The sequence below is a fragment of the Mus caroli genome, unplaced genomic scaffold (assembly GCF_978045245.1).
Source record: "Mus caroli unplaced genomic scaffold, Mus_caroli_1 scaffold_14, whole genome shotgun sequence".
Taxonomy (NCBI): domain Eukaryota; kingdom Metazoa; phylum Chordata; class Mammalia; order Rodentia; family Muridae; genus Mus; species Mus caroli.
Window position 1 is genome coordinate 102,171,860 of NW_028227269.1, and position 11,633 is coordinate 102,183,492.

The 11,633-nt window shown below is 40.7% G+C and overlaps 1 protein-coding gene across 1 annotated transcript; it reads right to left on the minus strand.

Moving 5' to 3' along the window:
• Nucleotides 1–7,008: 7,008 nt before the first annotated feature.
• On the minus strand, nucleotides 7,009–7,678 carry LOC147001320 (eukaryotic translation initiation factor 1). The gene has a single exon (XM_085830640.1). The coding sequence runs from the start codon at nucleotides 7,543–7,545 to the stop codon at nucleotides 7,204–7,206; it is 342 nt and encodes a 113-aa protein (XP_085686766.1). The 5' UTR covers nucleotides 7,546–7,678; the 3' UTR covers nucleotides 7,009–7,203.
• Nucleotides 7,679–11,633: the final 3,955 nt, after the last annotated feature.

Consider the following 11,633-nt stretch of genomic DNA (forward strand, 5'->3'; position numbering starts at 1 on the left):
AGTTTTTTTTTTTTTATTTTATTTTTTTTTATATTTTTATTACATAATTTCCTCAATTACATTTCCAATACTATCCCAAAAGTCCCCCATAGCGCCCCCCCACTTCCCTACCCACCCATTCCCATTCTTTTGGCCCTGGCATTCCCCTATATTGGGGCATATAAAGTTTGCAAGTCCAATGGGCCTCTCTTTCCATTGATGGCCGACTAGGCCATCTTTCGATACATATGCAGCTAGAGACAAGAGCTCCAGGGTTCCGGTTAGTACATCATGTTGTTCCAACAATAGGGTTGCAGATCCCTTTAGCTCCTTGGGTACTTTCTCTAGCTTCTCCATTGGGAGCCCTGTGATACATCCAATAGCTGACTGTGAACATCCACTCCTGTGTTTGCTAGGCCCCGGCATCGTCTCACAAGAGACAGCTATATTTGGGTCCTTTCAGCAAGATCTTGCTAGTGTATGCAATGGTGTCAGCGTTTAGAAGCTGATTATGGGACGGATCCCTGGATACAGCAGTCTCTAAATGGTCCATCCTTTCATCACAGCTACGAACTTTGTCTCTGTAGCTCCTTCCCTGGGTGTTTTGTTCCCAATTCTAAGAAGGTGCACAGTGTCCACACTTTGGTCTTCATTCTTCTTGAGTTTCATGCGTTTATCAAATTGTATCTTATATCTTGGGTATCCTAAGTTTTGGGCTAATATCCACTTATCAATGAATACATATTGTGTGAGTTCTTTTGTGATTGTGTTACTTCACTCAAGATGATGCCCTCCAGGTCCATCCATTTGGCTAGGAATTTCATAAATTCATTCTTTTTAATAGCTGAGTAGTACTCCATTGTGTAAATGTACCATAATTTCTGTATCCATTCCTCTGTTGAGGGACATCTGGGTTCTTTCCAGCTTCTGGCTATTATAAATAGGGCTGCTATGAACATAGTGGAGCATGTGTCCTTTTTACCGGTTGGGACATCTTCTGGATATATGCCCAGGAGAGGTATTGCTGGATCCTCCGGTAGTACTATGTCCAATTTGAAACAGTTTTCTAAGGGAGGCTGTTTTTTTTTTTTTGAGGGGGGGGGAAAGCTGAGCTTTGGCCTTGATGGTATAATCATCATTAATTGAATCAAGAACCTGGGCACAAGATGGAGGGGCAGAAACACAAGAAGGCTGCCAATGACATTGTAATATCTAGCTACCTTGTCCTCTAGGGAAGACTCACCCTCAGGGGAGAGTGCATTATCGGGTCCATCCTTCTTTAGAGTTTTTAAGGCTGTGAGGGAAGGATACATTTTAATAGGAACTGGAGGGGGAGAGGAGGCCGCAGCTGGGAGCCCTCTGGATGTTCTGTCAGCCTCTAAGGCCTCAGGTGGTCCTGGCTCAGGCATAGGGATGCAAATGGACTCACAAACAGAGGGAGGTCTGGATATACTTTCTCTCCTTCCCTAACTACTTCTTGAATATCTGGCCAATGTTTACAAACTTTCAGTTTCATTAACAAAATTCCAATAAGAAAAAGCTTGCACAGGAACCTTTTCTGGGCCAAAAGTCTTATAAAAATCTTTTAAACAGTAACCGACTCTAGCCCATCTCTTCTTATCTATTGCTCCCTCTAGGGGAAATTAAGGACACACTTCCCCCAAAAATAAAAAAAAAATTCTTAAGATCTTTTTTTTTAACCCATTTTCCTCCCTTGTGTCTTGAAGGACTCCTTGAGACCCCTTAAAAACCATTCATGTTTACTTAATGCTTGTCCCATAGTCTAGCCACTCTTTTTACCTTTCTCAGATCAATCTCACAGTGTGGGTAACACACAGCAAATTCTGCGGGGGGGTCTTCACTCAACCTCTTGACAGAAGCAGCGATAAAATGCGAAGAGTGGTCTCTCTCAGACCCCAAACCCAGAGACCCTAAGTTGGGCACCAGTTTGTCCCGACCTACAGGAATAATCAGAGGGGACCCAGGGCAGAAGAGAGAGAGTGGGAGGGACAAGAGAAACAAAGAATGAGAACAAGACAGTTGCCTGATCAAACTCTGAAAAACTTTATTCAGGAGTGGCAATATAAGAAAGGAGGAGGCTCCAAGGGAAGGGGGAAGAGCCAGGGGGCTCTCTGAAGGTCAGGTGGCAATCTTTAGCTCCTGGAACCAATGGTCACAGAGTCCTCTTTACCCACAAACATGCTTTCTGTTACGACCATGAATGATCTCTCAGGATTGTTTATGTAAGCTAGAAATTTTCTACAAGGCCATGGCTGAGGCCATGGCTCCCTGCAGGAGGTGGCTTTGAGAATTGATAGAAAGCATTTGCTCTCCAGTAGGTGTGGAAACTACACTCCAAGTTCTAAGTCACTTTCCACATTCTCCATGTTCTCTGTCCCACGAGGTCTAAAAGCTTGAAGCAAGGCAGCTAGTCCAATCTGGGCAAGTAAAGGTGGGTCAAGAACATATGTCCAATACAACATTCCTGTCACCATTGTCAGGACACTCAGCGAGCTCACAGGTAACATCATTCTTTTTCTCAGCATCAGTATTGTCGCGCCCACCTCGGCCGACAAGGAAGACACAAGACGGTAGGATTCTTCTCAACAGCCTTTATTGCAGGAACACCTCGATGCTACTATGGGGACCCTGGGCACCCAGGGAGGACTCCTTATATACATTACAGCACTGGGGAGGGCTATGTGTCCTCCTGGGATTGGTCGGCCTGTCGACACTTCATTAGCATGCACCCGCTTGGGAGGGGTTGGCGCCAAATGGTGACTAGCGCAGTCGCAGTAAGGTTGTTTATGGCCACAGTGTACTGGAAACCAGTGCCATCTTTTAGGCGTCGGCTGCCTACACAGCATGTCACACGAATCACTCTGGCAGCTAGCATACTCCTACAGCATTCTGTGGAAAAAAACATGAACATGTCCTCTTCTCCATATCAAGTCCCTGATCAGGATCATGCCATATGCCAATAAGTGGATCCTTCCACTTCCCCTAGTCATAAGTATGCCTAGTTGTAGAGTGCCATAAACACTCAGCAGAGAGTTCCTTGGCATCCAAATTTTAAAAATTTTAAATTAAAAAGCATGATTTAAATAGTGTGGTGTGTGGGGATATAATCCCCCCCTTTTAAAGGGGATATTGTTTTACAGTTCTACAATACCTTGTCTTGAGAAGTATAAAAAAAGATCCCAGTAATATGAGTAACATTAAATTTGACAAAACATCTCAAATGCTTGATTGTAATAGCCAGTTACATTATCTGTTTTGGAACACCAATCATAGAAAAATAATGCAGGCAATGGCTAATTACATTTTTAGTTGCTTCTCCTGTTAAAACAATTGCAACTAGAAAGCCTAAAAGGTGTCAATAATCGCATGTGCATATTTTGCTTTTCTAAATATGAGTATCCTTTTACAATAATTGATTAAGTATGAGTCCTCGAGAATTAACACCATTATGTGGCAAAAGAAGAAACTGAGAACATGTCTTTACAATTTGACATGTACATTTTCTAAATATATCAAATTATTATCTCAAGCCATTATTATTTTGATGATGTAAAGAATGAGATTTTATGGCCAACTGTTCCTGTGTAAGGCCTATAATCTGCCTGGTATACAAATTTGCTGTGGTATTGCCTTAAGGAATCTTGTTCAGGCAGTCCAGGATGTGTTCTTAAATGTCCAAAGAGAGTCTTCTAAAGTAACAGTACCTTTTCTTAACTTGAGTCATATTTGCATAAATAACTGCAAAAATTGAGAATTAGCAGTATCTAAAAAAGGAATAGTTTCACACAATTGTAAGCCCAGATATATTCATATACATATACATTTACAGTTATATATATATATATGCTATCAATATACAAATTAAAGCTTGATTTTAACACTTTGCAAATAGTGGCTACAGCATGTAATTAGATTATTTGTGCTGAAGTAGAGAGAAACTCACAAGAATAAGCATGTGATCCCATCACATATACTTCCCTCCCATAAAAAGGCTGTTTATAAATACAGTAGATGCATTCTTTATGGGATGCATACATAAATTTACAGGAAATGCAAAAGCATGGATAGAAGCAAATTTTAACAACTTGTCTTTTAGATAATAATTATCAATTTTGCCCAAAAAGTTTGTCATGCAATATGCCAAATATCAGTATTCTGCAATAATCAATTTAATTGCTGTTTGAAGCAAGGAATAGATGTCTCATCGGGTTCTTAAGACATTCTTTCCAAAATACTTTCATGATTCTATCCTACAGTTCTTTATTTTCCTATAGTTCTTTATTAACACCACAACAGCTTCATAATGGGATATTAAATTTTTACTCTGATATGAAGAAAGATGAATCTACATTAATGCTCCCCTTTGCCAAAGAATTGCTGTGGGCACATTGAATAACAATAACTGACATAAACAGCCAATAATTGACTATAGCAGCTTCCTCTACTTTCTGCAAAGCTATTTGTCTTTGCCAGTTAATCGAATGCCCTTTGATAACATCCAACAAAGGCTTAAGTCCTCCTGTGGTGAGTGTAAGGTGAGGTCTTAGCCAATTGACATCTCCTGGAAGCTTTTGAAAATAACTTGAAGTAAGTAAATCATCCTTTCTTTCTTGAATTTTCTGTGCCACACTTTTTCTAGGATGTAACTGAGGCCCCAATATTGAAATGGGTATTGCCTTTTAATCTTTTCTGGAGCAACAACTACTCCAAAAATTTTAAAGCTCGTTTATAAGAGCAAAGATTTGTTGAAAAATTCCATCAGGGGAATCAGCTAATAAAATTCTCTCCATCTAATAAACAATATACAATGAAAGATTCAAAGTCCTAACTTCTTGTATTGAAGCAGAGAAAATTTTTTTTTACATAATGTAAGGCTATTAGCTATTCCTAGAGGCAAAACTTTCCAATGATTAAGAGCTCACTAGAAGCAAATCCTTTACAATTATCAGGATGCAAGGGAAAAAACAACCCTGCAAATCCATAATTCTATACGAAGCAGGCAGGCCAGATTGTAATGCCTCTACAGGTTCCACAGCCTCATTGACCTTTCATAAATCTTAAGTTTGAACTTTATTTTGAACAATACCTGGATAGATCTGTAGTAATGCTGTTTTGGCTTAAAAATAATTCCCTAGGGACAAGTGAGGGGAAGGCTCAAAAACTTTCATAGGCAGGGTTTGTAAGACCACTCTGAGCTTTGCATTAATTCAAATGTAAATATTTCTTAATCTGAGCATATTGCCCAATGATTACCCCTACTGCAATGAGGACAGATTCCAGGGGAGCAATATTACTGTCTGTCTATGCCTCTAATTTTTGGACAGTCTTTCCTAAAATGATTTATGTCCCCATCCTTAAAACACTCCTTATAACTTTGATGCTGTGAAAGCATTGCCTGTACTATAGTTCCCTGCAAGGTAGCAACCATATCCAAACCTGGATTGTATATGGGTCCACTTTCTGCACAGGGATGAATAGATCCAGATAAGTCTGTTTTTGCTTTGTATGGCCGGATGGCTGCAGCAAGCTACATTAGTGTTCTCATAAGACAATTGTGTAACAAAAGGAACTCCTGATGAGGGTCCCCAAAATTTCTACTAGCTGTTTTTAGTAGCCTATCCAAAAACTCCTTGAAACACTCCATCAGGAGCCTGTTTGATACCAAATAAATTTCTACCGAGATCTTCTTTCCAATCGTGGGGGGTTAAAATTTGCTTCTACCACTGTATCCAATAAAGCTTGTGTAAAAGGGGCAGCAGGCCCATACTGGCCACAGCTGTTTTTAACTTTTATTACTTTTGCAATCATCCTAATTACAAAATATGAGTGAGGTAAGAATCCTGAGCTTGCAATCAAACTGCAGACTGCAGGCAATGGAACACTGGCAATTTCACCATAATTTTAAAGTTTCTTTTGCAATATTAGACAATAATCATAACTTTGGAAAGCAAAATCCAATTTTAAACAATCCATTCTCTTTAAAAATCAATACCAAAATCATTACTTTCAGATTATGAAGTTTGGCTGCCAATTCTTATATATGAGTGCATGACAGTGCAACTTTTAATGCTGCATTAAGGAGACATTGTTTTAAACCTTATCCCTTATAAGTCTAGTTTCTAGGATAAGAATCACATAAAATATTATCCCTATTTAGGAGTATCCTTAGAGGCCTGGCTTCCTGGGCTCGTTCATGCCACATGTTGTTGTTTAAAATGACTCCAACCCTGAGTTACCAGTTTTAAGCCAACTTTCTGTTAGTAACGTTACACTTTTTAAATCGTACCCACTAACTTATAAGCCAATAGTCACTGACCAAGACATGCAGAACATATGTATACCTTTAATAGCACTCAGAAACAAAATGAAGTGGCTACACGAATCTTATATGCTTAGACCAAACAAAATTTTTTACCTTTTCTAGCTGTAATTTCAAGATAAAAAGCACTTTGTCATTTGCTGAACTGAATAATCCCAATTACAGAGGTTTTTCTAGGGGGAAAAAAAAACAGAAAACAAAAAACAACTATCAGCTTATTTGCCTTGGAACTTGAGGCCCCCTTTAAAAACAGCTTTTCAGCAGGGCTTCTCCTGCTGTACTTAACTCCTGGTTACAGGTGTGGGGCAACTTAAATCAGTCTCCACTGTGCAAACTGAGACTGAATCAGAGATTGACAGCCAGCAGATAAAGTTTTGATCATTTTTTCTTTTCAACACGAAATATAGAACAACAGTCATTCAGAAAATGAAACAAAAACAGACATGAATTGACACATGGACAGATTGTTGCAACCAAAACAGACAGCACAGAGAGGACAGAGAGGGAAGAGAAATTGATGTAACCAGAACTGTCTCCTGACTCTCCCTCCCCCCTCCCCCCCTCTCATTTGTATATCTAGCATCTCCTTTTTTGTTGGTTCTTTCTTTCTTTTCTTTTTTTTTTTTTTTTTTTTTACTATTTTATTTTATTTTAAGCCCTACTCCTCTGGTCTGATGCAGTTCTTTTTTTTTTTTTTTTTTTATGGCTCTTTTCAGTTTATTGCATGAAGGAGTTACACTAGTCCAAGTTAAAAGCGGACCCCAAATGATTACATTATACAAGCTGTGAGGCTGTGAGGTTTTTAAACTTGTGACAAGGGACAGAAGGGAAATTCTACTCATTGCAAGGAAATCCTCACTTAAGCTTCAGAGAGCCACAAGCACTTAAAACCCATGAACCTTCAGCTGATCGTCCTTAGCCAACCCAATCTCTATCAGGAACTGGCATATGTTCTTGCGCTGGTCACCCTGTAGCTGAATTACTTCTCCATATTCTGGATGCTCAATTACAGTACCATTGCAGGCAAATTTCTTCTTAAACGCCTTCACTAGTTTCTTTTTATCGTAATCATCAGCGATCCCTTGGACAGTGGTAAGGGTCTTCCTGCCGTTTCTCTGTTGAATTCTTATATGGATATAATCCTCAGTGCCAGCAGGAAGCAGGTCATCACCCTTACTTGCATCAGCAAAGGGGTCGAAAGAGTGGAGGTTCTGGATAGCGGACATACGATACGATTCCTTTTCCTCGGTGGAAACGGCCTGCGGAAGGCGGCTGCGGGAGAAGGCGGGCGGGGGGGACAGAGCGTCGGGAAGCGAGGGGGCTCGAGGGGGAGGCAGCTGAGTCCTCGGCGGCGGCTCAGTGACTCTTTTTTTTTTTTTTAAATTAGATATTTTCTTCATTTACATTTCAAATGCTATCCCAAAAGTCCCCTATACTCTCCGCACACCTTGTCCCCTGCCCACTTACTCCTACTTCTTGGCCCTGGATTTCCCCTGTACTGGGGCATATAAAGTTTGCTAGACCAAGGGGCCTCTCTTCCCAATGATGGCGAACTAGGCCATCTTCTCCTATATATGTAGCTAGAGACACAAGTTCTGGGGGTACTGATTAGTTCATATTGTTGTTCCACCTATAGGGTTTCAGACCCCTTCAGCTCTTGGGTGCTTTCTCTAGCTCCTATACTGGGGGCCCTGTGTTCCATCCTATAGATGACAGTGAGCATCCACTTCTGTATTTGCCAGGCACTAGCAAAGCATCACAGGAGACAGCTATATCTGGGTCATTTCAACAAAATCTTGCTGGCGTGTGCAATAGTGTCTGCCTTTGGTGGCTGATTATGGGATGGACCCCCAGGTGGGGCAGTCTCTGGATGTTCCATCATTTCATCTTAGCTCCAAACTTTGTCTCTGCAACTCCTTCCCTGGATATTTTATTCCCTATTCTAGGGAGGAATGAAGTATCCACGAGTTGGTCTTCCTTCTTGATTTCTTGTGTTTTGGAAGTTGTATCTTGGGTATTCTGGGTTTCTGGGCAAATATTCACTTATCAGTGAATGCATATCAAGTGACTTCTTTTGTGATTGGGTTACTTCACTCAGGATGATATCCTCCAGATACATCCATTTGCGCAAAATTTCATAAATTCATTGTTTTTAATAGCTGAGTAGTACTCCATTGTGTAAATGTACCACATTTACTGTATCCATTCCACTGTTGAGGGGTATCTGGGTTCTTTTCACCTTCTGGCTATTATAAATAGGGCTGCTATGAACATAGTGGAGTATGTGTCTTTATTACCAGTTGGAACTTCTTCTGGGTATATGCCAGGAGAGGTATTGTTGGATCTACCGGTAGTACTATGTCCAGTTTTCTAAGACTCTCCACGCGATTTTAGGACCTCTGGTGAGTGGAACACAACTTCTGCCAGGAGGTAGGTTTGAACGCCAAATATCTGGGCACCTTCCTACAAGAGGAGAGCTTGCCTGCAGAGAGTGCTCTGACCACTGAAACTCAGGAGAGATCTAGTTTCCCAGGTCTGCTGATAGAGGCTAACAGAATCACGAGAGGAGCAAGCTCTAACTTTTCCCCACTTTCTCCTCTATAAATTTCACTGTCTCTGGTTTTATGTGGAGTTCCTTGATCCACTTAGATTTGACCTTAGTACAAGGAGATAGGAATGGATCAATTCTCATTCTTCAACATGATAACCACCAGTTGTGCCAGCACCAGTTGTTGAAAATGCTGTCTTTCTTCCACTGGATGGTTTTAGCTCCCTTGATCAAGTGACCATAGGTGTGTGGGTTCATCTCTGGGTCTTCAATTCTATTCCATTGATCTACTTGTCTGTCGCTATACCAGTACCATGCAGTTTTTATCACAATTGCTCTGTAGTACAGCTTTAGGTCAGGCATGGTGATTCCACCAGAGGTTCTTTTATCCTTGAGAAGAGTTTTGGCTATCCTAGGTTTTTTGTTATTCCAGATGAATTTGCAGATTGCACTTTCTAATTCGTTGAAGAATTGAGTTGGAATTTTGATGGGGATTGCATTGAATCTGTAGATTGCTTTTGGCAAGATAGCCATTTTTACTATATTGATCCTGCCAATCCATGAACATGGGAGATCTTTCCATATTCTGAGATCTTCTTTAATTTCTTTCTTCAGAGACTTGACGTTCTTATAATACAGATCTTTTACTTCTAGGGACCTTGGGGGTGTCTGCCGACTCCATGCCCAAGGTGACCCGGTACTGGTGCTGACCGCAAGGTACTTGTGACCCTGGTCAGGCTGGGTTTTCTGCTTCCCTAATTAATGCTCTCAGGTCCTTGGTGATTGGATTGGAACAGAAGTTGTGTTCCACTCACCAGAGGTCCTAAGATCCCATGGAGAGTCTTCTGGGGACCTTGGGGGTGTCCACCGACTCCACACCCAAGGTGACCCAGTGCTGGTGCCGACCGGAAGGGAGGACTGTCTTTTTATTAAGGATATAAGCTGTGACACTCAGATACATTTATGTTCTTCATAGATGTGTGGTGTTTGTTGTTTTCTGGGATCACATAAAATGCCAATATTCTTTTGAGAGGAAATAATAAAAACATATACTACCAGTAAGGAAGAGATCTACTCTGACTACCACTGTTTTGGTAGCAGAATGTAATCCTCCCATTTTTTTTGTCAACAAGTAACTTCCCCTCCATGAAGCCCATAGCTTGTACTGACTGCTAGTGATGTTTTATATCCAGAGAGGAGTCTAACAGAGAGGAAGAGAAAACAAAAGTTCTTTCTGCCTTATCAGGGTTTTACACAATGTGTGCCTGCCATTCAGGAGCTAATGCTTTACTCTCACTGCTGTGTCTAGTCTATAGCATCTAGAACCTGGGAATGATTCATAAAAATGGAGTCCAATTGCATGGGAATAGATCAGGCTGTTTCCAACTAAAGATAGGAAATTTTATCCACCATGAATTCCTGTAATGTATTTCTCACCATGTGTCATCCCACCTTAGGTGCTGGGAAACCACCCTCACATAAAGAGTAGAAAACATGGTGTTTTATGGTGCATTGAATTTTTTCACTGGTTGAAATATACTTTTATTCATGCATATGAAACTTGTATCTGAACTATGGTCACCTGGTTACTAATTTCCAACAAATGTATTCAGGAATCTTCTTATAATTGTTGTGATGATGGTTATATGAAATAAAGAAAAAAAATCCTACCTGTATTTCTTTAAAGAATAAATTTTATAAATTATCATTGAAAAAAAAAAGAATGAAATGTGAGTCCTGAGGGGAGGTTCTCTGAGCTTTAAGGATGTGAAAGGGCTGGGCAGCAGAGGAAAGGCCCAGCTCCTGGATGTGAAGTTTGTGTGTGTGTGTGTGTGTGTGTGTGTGTGTGTGTGTGTGTGTGTGTGTTGTTGTTGTTGTTGTTGAGACATGGGGATGAGAATACAACATGGTAGAGGGACCAAACATCAGCTCTACTAGAGCCTTGGGAGAAGGGAGCAGAGCTCCTCTCTGTTACCCCCAGGACTTCTGAAGGGGACTTGGCCAGTTGCAGTCCCTCCTTGCCACTTCTCTGGCTTTGACCTTTCACAGAGAGGAGAAATAAAAGTTGCTTTAGTGTGATTTCATCTGCTCCTCCTTTTGGGCCAAGGAGGAAATAGCTGAGAGGGAGTTTAAGGTCAGTAGGGCAACCTAGGAGAACACTGTGTCAAAACAAAAAGTAAGCAGAAGGTTGTGCACATGGATGCACACTTACACATTCACAAACACACAGACACACATAAAACTCCTGCTCAGGAATGACTCAGTGGTAGGGCATTGTCTGAGTATACGTCAGGTTCTGAGTTCAAACATATATGTATAATATGGGCATGTAGGTTTGTGTGTGTGTGTGTGTGTGTATATATATATATATATATATACAGATACTTGTGTGAATATATGTATACGAGTATGTGTATATAGACATATAAGTTTGTCTTTGTGTCCCATTTGTTGAAATTGGACAAATATGTTGATGGGTATAAGGGTGTTCAGATACTTTTGTCTTGCATATATTTGATTTGAACAAGGAGCATTGCATTTGGACTTGAACTTGAGCAATTTAAGTTGCTACAAGAAGAACATAAAAGAAGAAATAAATAGAGGACTGTCATAGCACACCCACCCACATGTTTCCCAGGGACATAACTGAGGCTGCTGGGACTTAGGTAGACTGCCTAGGGCTGCTGTCAGGAAAAGCAGAAAGAATAGAACACCTGCCTCACACACTTCTCTCTGCACTTAGGTCAGTCAGATCACTTTTACTCA

Coding starts and splice junctions, on each gene's coding strand:
- LOC147001320 (XM_085830640.1), bottom strand. CDS start 7,545: ATGTCCGCTATCCAGAACCTCCACTCTTTCGACCCCTTTGCTGATGCA.